Source organism: Anomaloglossus baeobatrachus, chromosome 7, assembly GCF_048569485.1.
Source record: "Anomaloglossus baeobatrachus isolate aAnoBae1 chromosome 7, aAnoBae1.hap1, whole genome shotgun sequence".
NCBI classification, from domain to species: Eukaryota; Metazoa; Chordata; class Amphibia; order Anura; family Aromobatidae; genus Anomaloglossus; species Anomaloglossus baeobatrachus.
This window is the reverse complement of record NC_134359.1, coordinates 225,951,301-225,968,717: the sequence shown is the minus strand read 5'-3', so window position 1 is coordinate 225,968,717 and position 17,417 is coordinate 225,951,301. Positions and strand designations below refer to the sequence as shown.

The 17,417-nt window shown below is 42.0% G+C and overlaps 1 protein-coding gene across 1 annotated transcript in view; it reads left to right on the top strand.

The window, feature by feature from the left end:
• Nucleotides 1-17,417, top strand: part of LOC142245308 (uncharacterized) — a 452,975-nt gene that overhangs the window by 395,483 nt on the left and 40,075 nt on the right. Inside the window, exons 64-66 of the mRNA XM_075317926.1 lie at nucleotides 2,047-2,139; nucleotides 12,587-12,791; nucleotides 16,642-16,829. Coding sequence (XP_075174041.1) covers nucleotides 2,047-2,139; nucleotides 12,587-12,791; nucleotides 16,642-16,829 — 486 coding nt within the window. The remainder of the gene's footprint in view (nucleotides 1-2,046; nucleotides 2,140-12,586; nucleotides 12,792-16,641; nucleotides 16,830-17,417) is intronic.

Genomic DNA, 17,417 nt, shown 5'->3' with positions numbered 1-17,417 from the left:
ATCTGGCTGCACACCGAACCCAAGAGTCTATGGGAATCAGAATCTAGTGCTTAAAGATGGTCGTAGGAAAGATAGGGGGATTGGAGCAAGCGCGTTATACTTACCAAAACTCCCACGCGGATGTAACACTACTTCTGAAGCTGCTCATTATCCCTCATCCCCTGCCCACCGGCAGTCCTCGCGTCTCTGGTTTCAGTCAGATGTGCCCCCACCCTGTGTGATAGCGTGTCTGGCTGCTTTCAATCAGACGCAATGTGTGTGATGTTAAAATAAAAAGAATCATTACAAAAATTGGCGTAGGGACCCCCATACTATGGTACCCAGCACAGATAAAGCATACGGCTACAGGCTGCATGCCCCAGCTGTGTGCTTATCTTGGTTGTGTATCAAAATAAGAGAGACCTTGCTTATTGTCATCACTAATTATGATTAAACGTCTTTCCTCTTGATGTAGAGGATACCCCCTTGTCACCATCACAGCTCTAAGTGTAAAAAGATCATTAGAAATCATCTTTTATAGTTCCTTCATAATGTTTGTACATTGTAATTACATTGTTTTTAAGCCTTTATTTTAACAAACTGAATAACCCCAAGTTTAATAACCTGTCTTGGTATTACAGTTCACCCTTCCCTTAATAACCTTGCTCACTCTTCTCTGCAAACGCTCTAGTTCAGCTATGTCCTTCTTATACACCAGAGATCAAAATTGTACACAATATTCTAAGTGTGGTCGCACTAGTGACTTGTACAGAGGCAAACCTATGTTTCTGTCATGAGACTCTATACCTCTTTTCATGCAGCAGTTGCCTGGTAATGGTCACTAAAGTTTAGTTTGCCATCCATCTATACTCCCAAGTTTTTTCAGTGACAGTTGTACCCAATATTTTACCATTTAGTACACAGTTATGCATTTCATTTCCTGTACCCAAGTGTATGACCTTACTTTATCTACATTCAACTTCAAGTGCCATTTCTCAGCCCAAGCCTCCAGCTTACATAAGCCCTATGTAATGTTACATTATTAAATTATCCTCATCTGCATTGAATTTCTATTCTGTATGCTATCTACAAAGTCACTAATAAATATGTTAAAAAGAAGAGGACCCAATACTGACCCCATGTGGTACCCCACTGTTAACAGTGATCCAATACAAGTGTGTTCCATTAAAAATCCCCCATTGTTTTCTATCATTGAGCCAATTGTTAATTCAATTACTCATATTTTCCCTTGTTCTATTACTTTCAGTTTATGCACCAACCTTTTGTGAGGCACTGTATCAAATTAATTTGAAATCCAGATAGACAATATCTACAGCATTACCCTGATTCAGTCTGGAACTTACCTCCTTATAGAAGCTGATCTTCTTGGTTTGACAGGACCGATTACTCAAAAATTCATGTTAATGTTGAGTCATGAGGTTATTTTGATTGAGATATCCCATGATAGCATCTCTTAGGAAACCCTCAAGGATTTTACCCACAGTAGAAATTGGGCCCCTTCCTCTGGCTCTTATTGACAGTTCACAGAGCAAGCATTGTCTGAATGCTGAGGGTGTGTATGCAGCCGCGCGCACACACAGTGACCATGCTCATTCTCCACCGTGTCTCCTTTCTTCTGAAGACGATCGCTACACCTGGAAGTGCAGCGAACAGTGTCAGAAAATGACAGGGGGTAGAATACACTTGACCACACACACGCCACCCGCCGGCAGCATTCAGACAGTGCTCGTAAGCACTGTCAATCAGAAGCAGGGGAAGGGTCCTGATATATAAGTCAGGCGGCATAAAGGTGCACCAAACTCTTGGTCAAGCCAAGGGTGCGCAGAAGCTTACTCATTTGCATTTTCTTAACCCCTATAACAACAATATTAGTACTGTACCTGTTATTGATGCCGTGCCTAAGTCCCCTACAACACACTATAGCTCATTTAAAATCCATTTTGTGGGTTACGGACTCCTTTTAAATCTCCAATTTTCATTTAGAAACATGTTCACAAATAACCCTCTTGGAGTAGATGGTGCTAACATTTTTCTCTTCCTTCCTAGAACATACTAGGTAGCCTTGCATCCAGTTTGAAAACAAGGCTTGCTGAAATTAATAAAAAATTTGAAGTATACGTTGGCGGAATTCAGAAAACTGTGAGTAATGTAGAAAGATATTGACCTTTACAGCAATTTAGCCTTTTTGCTTTCTGTGCCATTAGGGCTTACTATAACCACAGTATGGTAGCATTTTCCAGGTCAGCTCTTCTTATGTTGTTTTTTCCAAATAAAGGGTATGTTCACTTAAAATCATGATACAGTTCATGTATAAAGATATAGCATACACAAGTGTAGCACTGACGTCTCTCCTGCACCGCTTACCCTCCTCCCTGCAGGGAAGCTCACTCACTCACCTGCACGTCCTGCCCACACCATGCTGCATGGCTCCCCCCGCAGTCCTCCACGTGAGTATTTCCTGCTTCTCTCCCCTGTGACCTGTCCCTACCACACAGGCCCCCTGGGAGTGCCGCTAGGGCATGTGCATGCTACGCTACCCTTCTCTTAAGGGGCCAGCGTGTCACTCCCTGGATGTGCCTCTCAGCCTATCGCTGAGAGGCACTTGTTACTTAAGGCATTCTCCCAATAGGGGAGGTGCCTGATCAATGCTATTAGTTAGTGGTTTGTTCCCTAGCCAGCTAGTTGTCAGGTCCCCTTGTCTGCTGTGCTTCTCTTTACAGTATACAGTGTCCTGCCTGTCTCCTGATCCCATCTGTACCTTGGTGTCCGTCCTTCCTGGCCGTGCCATCTGCCTCGACTACCCTGGTGATCCAAGCTTTACTAGTGACTGTGTCCATCTACTCGGGCCATGCCATCTGTCTCCACTACCCTGATGATCCCAGCTTTACTAGTGACTGTGTCCATTCCCCCTCAGCCATGCCATCTGCCTCAGCTACCCCGTTGGCCCTTGCTGCTCTAAAGACTCTGCCCACTTGTACCAATGTCCGTCCCTGCCCTGGGGGTTAGCTGGTATAGTCCTGGTCAGTGCCCTGGGAGTGACACCTGGCGTCTGCTTTGCGGTGGGTGCTTAGTCAAGCCCCTCCTACGAAAGGGTAAGACCGGGGTCCCCCTGTGGTTTAGTGGGTCCACTCCTGCTCACTGCTTTACCATCTGCAGCGGCGAGTATTACAACAAGATGTTTCTCTAAAAATAATATATAACTTATTTTGCACTGATCCAGGAGATTTCTCATACTCCAGGGCGAAAGTTAGTTTTCCCTACACCAAATTACTGTAACAGGCCTGATGGAAGCACTGCCTGTGTACAAACAAGAACGCTTTATCAATCACATACACCTACTTTATATATAATACAATTGTTTTGTAATTAAACTTTTACATTTCTATTGCAATCTTTCAGAACATTATTTGTGTGTATAAGTTATCTACATGGAAATGACCAAACAAGAACATATTGTGAATTTGTGAATTTGACCCTCTATACACTATACATATAAGTATCCTATGTCAAAATATAATTGTTGTGACTTCTTTGCGTACTGCGTATATTTAGTGAATCATTTTCTATTAATTTATCTCTATTTTTAAGAGGCTGGGGCTGTCGAACTTGTAGTTGTCACCTTACTCTTACAATCATATATTGGGATCCTAAATGTAGATATTTAACTTTTTTATTGTTTTAGAATTAGGTTTAAAAGATAAGGATTCTAGGAACTGATAAGTTACTCCCTCCACACTTCTATGAATTATCAGTGTTAAAGGGTGCATTCTGACTACCCGAACACCATATACTTAGAACAGGAAATTCTATGTGGATCGTACATGAGACTAGAACCTCTGAGGCGGCTGATCAACTAATCTCATAGTTAATAATTTCACAAAATGTTTGTTGGTACTAGATCTTGAACATTTTTGCCAGACTGACTTACAGTGATACTTTTAATTTAATTTAATTATATTATAAATCTTTATGAAAGAGTGGCCAGAAAAACGCCTTTACTTACAGTCAAGAACTGAAAGGCTCATTTTGATTTTTCCAAAAGACATGTGGAAAACTCCCCAAACGTATGCAGGAAGGTGCTGTGGTCGGATGAGAACATAATTGAACTTTTTGGCCACAAAGGTAAACGCTATATCTGGTGCAAAACCAACAGCATCATCACCCCAAGAACATCATCCCCACAGTGAAACATGGTGGTGGCAGCATCATGCTTTGGGGATGTTTTTTGTCAGCAGGGACAAGGGAAATGGTTAGCATCAAGAGGAAGATGTATGGTGCAAAATACAGGGATATTCTTGAGCAAAATCTGTTTCAGTCTGTCAGTGATTTGAGACTAGGACAGAGCTTAACCTTCCAACAAGACAATAACCCAAAGCATACTGCTAAAGCAACACTCGAGTGATTTAAGGGGATGTATTAGAGTGGCCTAGTTAAAGCCCAGACCTTAATCCAATTTGAGAATCTGTGGTCAGACTTGGAAGATTGCTGTTCACCAGAGGAAGCCATCTAAGTTGAAGGAGCTAGAGCAATTTTTCCTTGAGGGATGGGCAAAAATCCCAATGGCAAGATGGGGAAAGCTCATAGAGACTAATTGAAAGCGACTTGCAGCTGTAATTGTGGCAAAAAGAGACTCTGCAAAGTACTGAATTTAGGGGGGTGAATAGTTATGCACACTGAAGTTTTTAGTTAACTTGTCCTTTTTGTTGTTTGCTGCACAATAAAAAAACAAATGTTCACATTTCTAGGCATGTTCTTGCAAACACTCAATAAAAACAGTGAAATTCCAAGTTGTGAGATAGCAAAACATGAAAAATGCCAAGCAGAGTGGGGTGAATACTTTTTGCATGGCACTATATGTGGGTGTTTATCTATTTATATGTACAGTGCTAAGCATAGATGAGCACATCCCCTTTGAAAAGTTAGATTTTAATCAATATCTAACTGAACTCAAGAACAATTTCTGAAATTTGGACAAGGCCGAGTTTCAAAAAACATTTTTTTAACCCATAACATGAAAGTAAAGTTAATGATATGTTTCATTTCAAAATCTTCAGTTTAATTTAATGCAAAAATGAATACATCCCATGTAAAAAAATACTACATCTAGTATTTTGTATGACCTCCATGATTTTTAGAATACCATCACATTTTCTAGGTATGAAGTGAAGACGTTGTTGACATATTGCAACATCCATCTTTTTCATTCTTCAAGAACAATCTCTTTTAGACCCTGGATACTGGATGGAGAGTGATGACAGCTCGTCTCTCCAGAATTCCCCATAGGTGTTTGGTTGGGCTCAGATCAGTAGACACTTGGCCACTGAATCATTTTCACCATGTTCTTCTTCAGAAATCCAACAAATGTGGATAATATGAAAATCACACCTGAAAGCAAATAAAAAGGTGAGAAGTTGACTCAATCTTCGCATTGTGTCTGTGTCATACTAAGCATGGAGAGCAGAATGAAGAGAAAACAGTGTCTGAGGACATCAGAACCAAAATTGTTGAAAAATATCAACCATCTCAAGGTTACAAGTCCATCTCCAGAGAACTTGATCTTCTTTTGTGCACGGTGTGCAATAGAATCAAGAAGTTTACATCCTATAGCACTGTAGCTAATCTCTCTGGAGGTGGACAGCAGAGAAAAATTGATGAAAGTTTGCAATGCAGTATAGTCTGGATTGTGAATAAGCAGTCCCACTCAAGTTCCAAAGAAATGACAACTGTTCTGCAGGTTCAAGGTGCATCAATGTCAGCGTGAATGACCCACCAACATTTGAATTTAATGAAACACTATGGTAGTTGAAACAGGAGGACACCACTGATAACACAGATGTAAAGAAGATAGATTGCAGTTTGTCAAAATGTACGTGAGTAACCAAAATCCTTCTGAGAAAGTATCTTTTGGACAGATGATACCAAGGTAGAGCTTTTTGGTAAAGCACATCATTCTATGGTTAACTGAAAACGGAATGAAGCCTTGACTGTGTGCAAAGCATCATGAAATCTGAAGATTACCAAAGGATTTTGGGTTGCAATGTAGTGCGAGTGTCAGAAAGCTGGGTTTACGCCGTAGATCATGGGTCTTCCAGCAGGACAATGACACCAAACACACTTCAAGAAGCTCCCAGAAATGGATTGAAACAAAAAATTGGAGAGTTCTGAAGTGGCAGCAACAAGTCCAGATCTAAATCCCATTGAACATCTGTGGAGACATCTTAAAATTACTGATTGGAGAAGGCGACTTCACAAATGAGAGATCTGGAGCAGTTTGCAAAAGTAGAGTGGTCCAAAATTTCAGTTGAAAGGTATAAGTTTGTTGATGGTTATAGGAAGCGATTGATTGCAGTTATTAATTCCAAAGGGTGTGCAACCAAATATTAAGTTGAGGGTGTCAACAATTTTGTCCAGACCGCTTTTAGAGATTTATGTGGAATTATGTCCAATTTGCATTTTTTCCTCTGTTTTTTTTGTGTTACTCCAATACACACTAGGGAAATAAACATATATAGCATATAGAGCATGATTGTGTGTGCATGTGTGTGTGTGTATATATATATATACATACAGTACAGACCAAAAGTTTGGACACACCTCATTTAAAGAGTTTTCTTTATTTTCATGACTCTGAAAATTGTAGATTCACATTGAAGGCATCAAAACTATGAAATAACACATGTGGAATGAAATGCTTAACAAAAAAGTGTGAAACAACTGAAAATATGTCTTATATTCTAGGTTCTTCAAAGTAGCCACCTTTTGCATTGATTACTGCTTTGCACACTCTTGGCATTCTCTTGATGAGCTTTAAGAGGTAGTCACTGGAAATGTCTTCCAACAGTCTTGAAGGAGTTCCCAGAGATGCTTAGCACTTGTTGGCCCTTTTGCCTTCACACTGCGGTCCAGCTCACCCCAAACCATCTCGATTGGGTTCAGGTCTGGTGACTGTGGAGGCCAGGTCATCTGGCGTAGCACCCCATTACTCTCCTTCTTAGTCAAATAGCCCTTACACAGCCTGGAGGTGTGTTTGGGGTCATTGTCCTGCTGAAAAATAAATAATGGTCCAACTAAACGCAAACCGGATGGAATAGCATGCCACTGCAAAATGCTGTGGTAGCCATGCTGGTTCTGTCTGCCTTTAATTTTGAATAACTTGCCAACAGTGTCACCAGCAAAGCACCCCCACACCCTCACACCTCCACCTCCATACTTCACGGGGGGAACTAGGCATGTAGAGTCCATCCATTCACCTTTTCTGCGTCATACAAAAACACAGTGGTTGGATCCAAAGATCTCAAATTTGGACTCATCAGACCAAAGCACAGAATTCCACTGGTCTAATGTCCATTCCTTGTGTTCTTTAGGCCAAGCAAGTCTCTTCTGCTTGTTGGGGTTTCCTAGCAGCTATTTTACCATGAAGGCCTGCTGCACAAAGTCTCCTCTTAAAGCCCACTTTACACGTTGCAATTAGTTCTACAATCGCATTTGCGATGTGACACGCCCAGGTTGCATACGGGATCTTATGAGATTGCACGTAGGTCGTTCATTTGCTGTCACACGAGCGTTAGTAGTCTATGTTAAATTGATCAATTTTATGTGCGATCCTTTAGATCATGTGTTCTGTGACGTATGCATTGGGCACCCTTTTTTTTTTTTTATTTATTGACTTGCCAAGCGTGTGTAATGTGTAGGGATGCGTTTTTACTATGTCATCTGCCATTCAGCTCTGCTACATGGCCGCTGACAGCAGACACAGACAGCCATGTAGCAGAGCTGAATGGCAGATGACAGCAGACACAGACAGAGCCGCACTGTCAGAATGAACTCGGGTGAACTTCACCCGACTTCATTGTCATGCTGCGGCTCTGTGTCGCGTCCTGATTAGCGGTCACCAGTGAAGGACTCACCGGTGACCGCTAAACTCCTGAGTAACTGAATTGAGCAGCCCTCTCTCATATACTCACCAATCCCCGATGTCCGGCGCTGCACGGCGTTCACACTGCTCCGGCGGCTTTTACTATTTTGAAAAAGCCGACCGCCCATTAAACAATCTCGTATTCCCTGCTTTCCCCGCCCACCGGCGCCTATGATTGGTTACAGTGAGACACGCCCCCCACGCTGAGTGACAGGTGTCACACTGCACCCAATCACAGCAGCCGGTGGGCGTGTCTATACTGTGTAGTGAAATAAATAATTAAATAATTAAAAAAAACGGCGTGCGGTCCCCTCCAATTTTAAAACCAGCCAGATAAAGCCATACGGCTGAAGGCTGGTATTCTGAGGATGGGGAGCTCCACGTTATGGGGAGCCCCCCAGCCTAACAATATCAGCCAACAGCCGCCCAGAATTGCCGCATACATTAGATGCGACAGTTCTGGGACTGTACCCGGCTCTTCCCAATTTGCCCTGGTGCGTTGGCAAATCGGGGTAATAAGGAGTTAATGGCAGCCCATAGCTGCCAATAAGTCCTAGATTAATCATGTCAGGCGTCTATGAGACACCCTCCATGATTAATCTGTAAATTACAGTAAATAAACACACACACACCCGAAAAAATCCTTTATTAGAAATAAAAAACACAAACATATACCCTGGTTAACCACTTTAATCAGCCCCAAAAAGCCCTCCATGTCCGCCGGAATCCAGGATGCTCCAGCGTCGCTTCCAGCGCTGCTGCATGGAGGTGACCGGAGCTGCAGCAGACACAGCCGCTCCTGTCACCTCCACACAGCAACTGAAGACAGCCGTGCGATCAGCTGAGCTGTCACTGAGGTTACCCGCTGTCACTGGATACAGCGGTGGCCGCGGGTAACCTCAGTGACAGCTCAGCTGATCGCACTACTCACCGCCGCTCCGGTCACCTCCACGCAGCAACTGAGGTGAGTAGCGCGATCAGCTGAGCTGTCACTGAGGTTACCCGCGGCCACCGCTGTATCCAGTGACAGCGGGTAACCTCAGTGACAGCTCAGCTGATCGCACGGCTGTCTCCAGTTGCTGTGTGAAGCTGACCGGAGCAGCGGCGGTGTCTTCTGCAGCTCCGGTCACCTCCATGCAGCAGCGCTGGAAGCGATGCTGGAGCATCCTGGATTCCGCCGGACATGGAGGGCTTTTTTGGGGCTGATTAAAGTGGTGAACCAGGGTATATGTTTGTGTTTTTTATTTCTAATAAAGGATTTTTTCGTGTGTGTGTGTGTTTATTTACTGTAATTTACAGATTAATCATGGAAGGTATCTCGGGGAGACGCCTGACATGATTAATCTAGGACTTATTGGCAGCTATGGGCTGCCAATAACTCCTTATTACCCCGATTTGCCAACGCACCAGGGCAAATCGGGAAGAGCCGGGTACAGTCCCAGAACTGTCGCATCTAATATATGCGGCAATTCTGGGCGGCTGCTGGCTGATATTGTTAGGCTGGGGGGCTCCTCATAACGTGAAGCTCCCCATCCTGAGAATACCAGCCTTCAGTCGTATGGCTTTATCTGGCTGGTTTTAAAATTGGGGGGGACCACACGCCGTTTTTTTTAATTATTTAATTATTTATTTCACTACACAGTATAGACACGTCCACCGGCTGCTGTGATTGGGTGCAGTGTAACACCTGTCACTCAGCGTGGGGGCGTGTGTCACTGTAACCAATCATAGGCGCCGGTGGGCGGGGAAAGCAGGGAATACGAGATTGTTTAATGGGCGGCCGGCTTTTTCAAAACAGTAAAAGCCGCCGGAGCAGTGTGAATGCCGTGCAGCGCCGGGGATCGGGGATCGGTGAGTATATGAGAGAGGGGGATAGACTGACATGGACAGAGAGTGAGGGACAGAGATAGTGACTGACTGACAGAGATTAGTGCATGACAGACATTGTGAGGCGCTTCAGAACGCAGCTTTTCAGCTGCGCTCTGAAGTGGACCTTTTTTAAGCTGCGCACATAGCCTCAGACATCAAAATCGTATGAGGGATGTCACACGTTACAATTGACTAGGTTCCTGCAACAAAACGCTCAATTCTAGACAAAGATACGATGTGTTTGCGATCAACGGTTTTGCGTTCAATCCTGATCACACGTAGATGTCACACGCAGATACCTCACAAACGATGCCGGATGTGCGTCACTTACAACTTGACCCCAATGACGGATTGTGAGATATATTGAAGCGTGTGTAGCGGGCTTAACAGTTGTTCTAGAGATGTGTCTGCTGCTAGAACTCTGTGCGGCATTGACCTGGTCTCTAATCTGAGCTGCTGTTAACCTGCGATTTTTGACGCTGGTGACTCGGATAAACTTATCCTCTGCAGCAGAGGTGACTCTTGGTCTTCCTTTCCTGGGGCGGCCCTCATGTGAGCCAGTTTCTTTGTAGCGTTTGATGGTTTTTGCCACTGCACTTGGGGACACTTTCAAAGTTTTCCCAATTTTTCGGACTGACTGACCTTTTCTTAAAGTAATGATGGCCACTCGTTTTTCTTTACTTAGAATTTGTATTATGGCGAGATAAAAGCAGCTAACAGTCTATTGTACTATCAGCTGTGTATTCACCAGACTTCTGCACAACACAAGTGATGGTCTCAACTCCATTTATAAGGCAAGAAATCCCACTTATTAAACCAGACAGGGCACACCTGTGAAGTGAAAACCATTTCCGGTGACTACCTCTTGAAGCTCATTAACAGAATGCCAAGAGTGTGCAAAGCAGTAATCAAAGCAAAAGGTGGCTACTTTGAAGAACCTAGAATATAAGACATATTTTCAGTTGTTTCCCAATTTTTTGTTAAGTATTTCATTCCACATGTGTTATTTCATAGTTTTGATGCCTTCAATGTGAATCTACAATTTTCAGAGTCATGAAAATAAAGAAAACTCTTTGAATGAGGTGTGTCCAAACTTTTGGTCTGTACTGTATATACAGTGTATATATATATATACAGTACATACAGTGGGTGAAGTAGGTATTGAACACATCACTCACTCATTTTCTAAGACCTGTATTTTTCTAACTCTACGATGCTCCATACCATAAGACGTACCCCAGGTTTAGACAGCTAATAATAGGAAAAACATTCTTCTTATTACTTAAAACTTTCCTGGAGTAGTAAAGTGTACAGGTCATTATCACTAAATTTAATGTAATATGGTAGAATAGGGAGGTAATATACAGCATCTATTGTTAGTGTTTCTTTGCAGTGTGTGTGTTATATATGCTCAGCTCTGCTACATGCACACCACATATACATTCACAGACATCCACAGCTCGGCTGCATGTACATTTACTCATACACACACAGCTCTGATACACACGCACACAGTACTGCCTTCAACACCCCATTATCAGCTATGTTCCTCCCACCTATCTGGATCTAACCACTTCAAAGTGGCATGTAAGAACACTTTTTATGTTTTGTCGCTGCAGCCAGTTACTGGGCTTATTGCTAATGCCAATGTGGTTGGCCTCAGACCGCTGAGGCTAGTGATTGGTAGCAGTGCCATATCCTGTAATCATGATGCCACTAGCAGTGGAGAGGCAGCACTAGCAAGGCAACCGGTAAGTATGGCTCAATTTTTGTATTGTTAAAGGGAACCTGTCAGGTCCCATACGCGTTCTGACCTACAAGCAGGGTGATGTATTTGCCTAGAAACCCCTTCCTGCCCATCCCTGTGTTGTAATATTGTGTAATATGAATGTAAAAAAAAAGTTTTATTACTTACATGTTCCCTATGTAAATGATCAGAGGCTCTAGTCCCCTGGGCGTTCTATCGCCCCGTGGGCGTTTGCATGCTTTCCGTGGTATCACGTCCCTGTGGGCGTGATACCATGGATTTACATGAGTGACGTCACCGTCAGCTCCTTGAGATCCCACGCGTGTGCACTTGCCATTCCCGCAGCCTTGTTATCCAGGTGCTTGCTTGTTGGCTTCAGATGCCCTCTGTGCATGCTCAGAAGACGCCTGCGGTATCAACCATGCGCAAAGCGCGTCTGAAGCCGAAGAGCAAGCACCCGGATAACAAGGCTGTGGGAATGGCAAGCGCGCACACGCGGGATCACAAGGAGCTGACGGTGACGTCGCTCATGTAAAGCCATGGTATCGCCCACAGGGGCGTGATACCACGGAATATGCAAACACCCACAGGGCGATGCAACTAGACCCTCTGATCATTTACATAGGGAACATGTAAGTAATAACACTTTTTTTATACATTCATATTACACAATATTACAACACAGGGATGGGTAGGAAGGGGTTTCTAGGCCACACATCACCCTGCTTGTAGGTTAGAACACATAAGAGATCTGACAGGTTTCCTTTAAACTGAGGATACCTTTGAAATAATATCATATCCTGGGCACTCAATGATATGTATTTATTTGCTTCTAACCCCGTCCTGTCTTGCTATTGCCCCATCTATGGTAGGTTTTAGGCTTCTTCTGGCACCGTCTTGTCCAGAATAGACGTAGTGTGAGAAGAACATTTACTATTCGCTTATCCAGTATTATATTCATTCTAATTGTTCATAATATACAAAAGAAATCTTTGGAAATTGACTGCATCAATTCATTCCATTCTTGTGATGTACTTCTGAACTGTATTTTGCAGGTGCAGAAATATGACTTTCTCTATGAAGCAGCTGGGTGGTCTCTGGCAGGGTCCCAGGAGATAGCTGAAATCCTTCAGTATGGCCCTAAAGCAGTTCACCAGATGTGGAAGCAGAGCAGTCTGCGACAAATGCTTCGCCATGACCTTCCTTTATACTTAGAGAAACTCAACAACTTGGTTCAGCAAATGCAAACTGAACTGCAAAGTAAGAGAATGGATTTATATTACATCTCTATTAACAATCATACCAAGCCTTTCTGCAAATACTTGACCTCTCCTTGACATAACACTGCTGGTGCATATTTTCTTACAACTCTAAATTGTGCCAGTCCTCTATTATTAAAACAGTCAAAAACTGGAAAGACAATAAAAAGTGCGAAAGGTCTTATCCAGGTGACATTTGTCTTGAAGAAGGAAAATGATCTCTGAAACGCGTTGACAAATAAAGATCACGATTATCTATCATCCTGAGTGTTGGAGATTCCTTCCACAGCAGCACAACCACTGTAATGGCGTGAAATTGACTACAGCAGCCCCACATTGAAGAAGACACTGACATGGAGGAGAAGGGGTTAATCTGCACTGCCGTCAAATGCAGAACCGATGAGACTGGGATCCCGGATGAGTGATTGAATGTCAACGCGTTTCGGAGTTAATAGCACAGGACAAATCACAATTCAATTTTGTTTTGTCCTGATGAAGGAGTGCTATTAACTCCAAAACGCGTTAACATTAAATCACTGATCCGGGATCCCAATCCAATCGGTTCTGCATTTCACAGCAACACATATTAACCCCTTTTCCTTCATATCAGCGTATTCTGCTATTATTCCAAAAAATCAAAAACTGGGCATTACCATTCTCTTTGTCAATGAGATGTGGCCCTATATTGTGTGATAGTCACAAGGGCAGTCCACAGCTGATCCCCACTTCATAGGTAGCCCTCAAAAGAGTGCATCCTGATGCGCTTGTTCTCTTAGTCCAAGAGACATTAGGAGAATTGTACGCACTGTCTAACCTCCATCCCAGTTAAACTAAGATGCTGTTCCATTTAATAGCTGGTTAGTTTAACTGCGATGGTGGTTAGACAGTTAGCACAGACACACATATTTTATATATATATTGTTGAGTTGTGGCTTGGACTGTGAAGAAGGCGGCTTAAACCGCCGAAACGCGTTGTCTGTAACACACTATTTCCTGCAATTCATTATTAACAGCTCTGTTATATATATTTATTAATTTTTCTATCAATAAATCCATTGTTTTATGCAAACCGGACCTCTTAATATTTGCTGGATCACTCTTCCTTTTCTACATTGTTCAAGACCCACTCCCCCGGTCTGGATCCGTGCAATATTCAGGATAACAGGAGGAACCATTCATTCAGGGCTGTCATACATACTATACATATATATATATATATATATATATATATATATACTGTATGTACACAGTATATACAGTATGTATAAAGTATATACATACATACATAAGGACATGTACGGTATATACAGAGCACATACATACACATAAAGGCATGCTGCATGTACAGAGAACATACATACAAAGACATGCTGCATGTACAGAACACATATATACATACAGAGACATGCAACATACATAGAGCATATAACTACAGAGACATGTATACACAGAACACATACATACATATACATGCATACACAGAACACCTACATACAAAGACATGCAAACAAACATAGAACATATATAGTTACAGAGACATGTATACATGGAGCATTTACAAATAAAGACATGTTGCATACACAAAGCACATACATACAGATACATGTATACACAGAGCACATACATACAGAGACATGTATCCAGAGTACATACATATATACAACACAGATACATGCATAAATAGAGAACATACAGAGACATGCATACACAGGACACATACAAGCATACATACACATGCATACAAAGAGCATCTATATACAGAGACATGCAAAACAGCAAATACTTACAAAAACATGTATACACAGAACACATACATAAATATGGAGATATGCTGCATACACAGAGCACATACAAAAAGAGACCTGCTAACACAAAGCACATACATACAGACGTGCATAAACAAAGAACATACATAGAATCAAATGCATACATAGAGCACCTACATATAGAGACATGTATACACAGAGTACATACATACAAAGACATGCTGCATACACAGAACACATGCATACAGAGACATGCATTCTTGGCATATACATACAGACACATGTATGCACATACACACAAAACCTAGGACTTACTAGTCTGTCTGTTCTTCTTCATTTCTTCTAGACTCCCCCATGGTACAGGACCTGTGGTGACATCACAGTCACATGGCAGTCATGTCACCATAGGTCCTGTAACAATGCTCAACATGGAAAACTACTTTGCTAATGTAGAATTGCTATAATCAATATAGTTTCTGCAGTAAATGCTGGGAGCCCCTAGAGAATTGCCAATTTCGCCACCCACCCCTCCCTCCTGATAGCGACGCTGTCAGAATGCACTGCCCAAAAGAAAAGTGCCATTCTGCGCACAAGACATCATACATTCCTAATGTAACTGTGATGCTATTTAAAAAAATAAAATTATAAAAAACCAAAATAATACCTTTAAACAGGCAATATAATTAAGCTATAAATTATTTGAATAATACAGTCATACAAACCTCAAATACTGAAATACAAAGACAAAATATGGTGCCAAAATATTACTGTTTTAATGGCTGCTTTCACACAGGGCTCAATATTTTTCTTTGGAATTAGTCCACAGCAAGACAGATGTGCAATTTATTCCATTACTCACCGGTCTTGGCTGACTGATGGAGAATATTGACCTATAGTAAGTGCTGCTGTTTGAAAGATTTTGTCACAATGATCCAGCAATTCAAATAAATACACAAATATGGTAATTAATACATATAGGAGTAGAGAGGTTACACAAGGACAAACCTTTTTTGTTCCTTATCCGCATTGGTATCTATAGTAATGTTCATTTTTAACTTGTTGTGCAGTGTATTGTCTGGGACCCCTATCAGTCTGAATTCTCAGTATGTGCCGGAATGTCCTAACAGTCAGTGTGCTATATACAGGAGCATTAACAAATTACAGATGGGCATTAAAGGGAATCTGTCATCAGATTTTCGCTACCTCATCTGAGAACAGCATGATGTAAGCGAAGAGATCCTGAATCCAATGATGTATCACTTAAACTAATGGGTGCAGCCATTCAGACACAATCAGAATTTTTAGCTTTAGTCATGTGAAAGAGCTGATAGTCCTGTCCCGCCCTCACCAGGTTCTCTATAGAGATTGCACATTGACAGTGAGGTGTCAATCAGAGGAGGGATTGGTGTGTTAGTCTCTTCAAGGAGAATAGCTTTCCACTTAGACCCCATCTTTAGCCTCTCATACAGCCAGATCAGATCTCATACTTTGCACTGACAAGGGACAACCATCGTGTCTGCAAATTGAGGTTCTGATCTGTTGCATATCCTAAGTCACATGACAAGGCTTGTTAAAGGGTCACATCTGACTTATAAGATTGCTACCTCCAATAGGTGTCACTAGAGTTCGTCTCCTTCCTCACTGAAGAAACAATTTGTAATCAGATGAGGGGCCACATGGCATTGTAGTCTGAGCAATGATAAGGGTCCTGCTACTTAAACAAACAGCAAATAAACAACAGACCAGACTGTGACAAGACAGGCATCCTTGAACTTGTTATGTTAACCCTTGCAGCATGCTGGCTTCAGCTTACATAGCAAAAACCTGCTGACAGATTCCCTTTAAGCTTCTTCAGAATTCACTGCAGAAATATCAAATGTTTATCTGTTTATCAAGTGATTTGGTAATATTGGGTTGCTTTGATTCTAAGAGTATCAGATTATCAGATTTTTACTGTATTTAATTTTAATGCAGGATATTAGATTGTCCTTATAATTTTTTAATTTTTTATTTTCACCCTTAATTATTACATTCTTAAATTTGCACAGGCTACCCCTCAGTAATCATTATAATGTGTCATTTTAGAACCTCTTGCTACCTTAAAAGATGCCTATTACGATGCCACCTTAAAGCCACTGGATGACGTTTGGAGAGAAAAGACGGATATTATTCTTCACCAAATCAATGCATATCTCCCAAGTATTATTAAGGATGACTGGCTGATGGAACCTATTAGACATATTTTACATGGCATAAAGGCTGGTGTAGATCTGGTGGGTACAACAACAATAAGAAATATAAAGTGTGGGACTCACTGAGTAAGAAATTGTACTCTTCTTAAAGGGAATGTGTCAGCAGCTTGATGTAAGTGTAGAGACACTGATCACAGTGGTGTGTCCCTTACCAGGCTGCTTGCTGAAATTTTGATAACGCTAAATGCTGAGCTCTGCAACCCCACACAGACCACTGATTGACAGTTTTCTGTGTACACTGTGCATAGGCAGAAAGCTACTAATCAATGGTGGGGGCGTGGTTTTGCAAAGAGTATTTATATGGAGTCATATGGCAGTAGGTTTACTAGTCATCTGGTGATAATCTCCTGCTGATAAAACAGTGATTATTTTCAAAGCTACAGCATGCAGCCCAGTAAGTGACACATCGCTGGAATCAAGCTCTGTCTTTATATTATGCTGCTGTCACATTAAGTAGCAAAAACTTGGTGAAAGATTCCTTTTAAGTGTTTCCACATACTCGATGGGGATGTCAGCCATTACTACTACTACCCGGTTTCCCTGAAAATAAGACTTACCGTGAAAATAAGCCCTTGTAGGATTTGGGGGGCTTTTTTGAATATGCTTAAA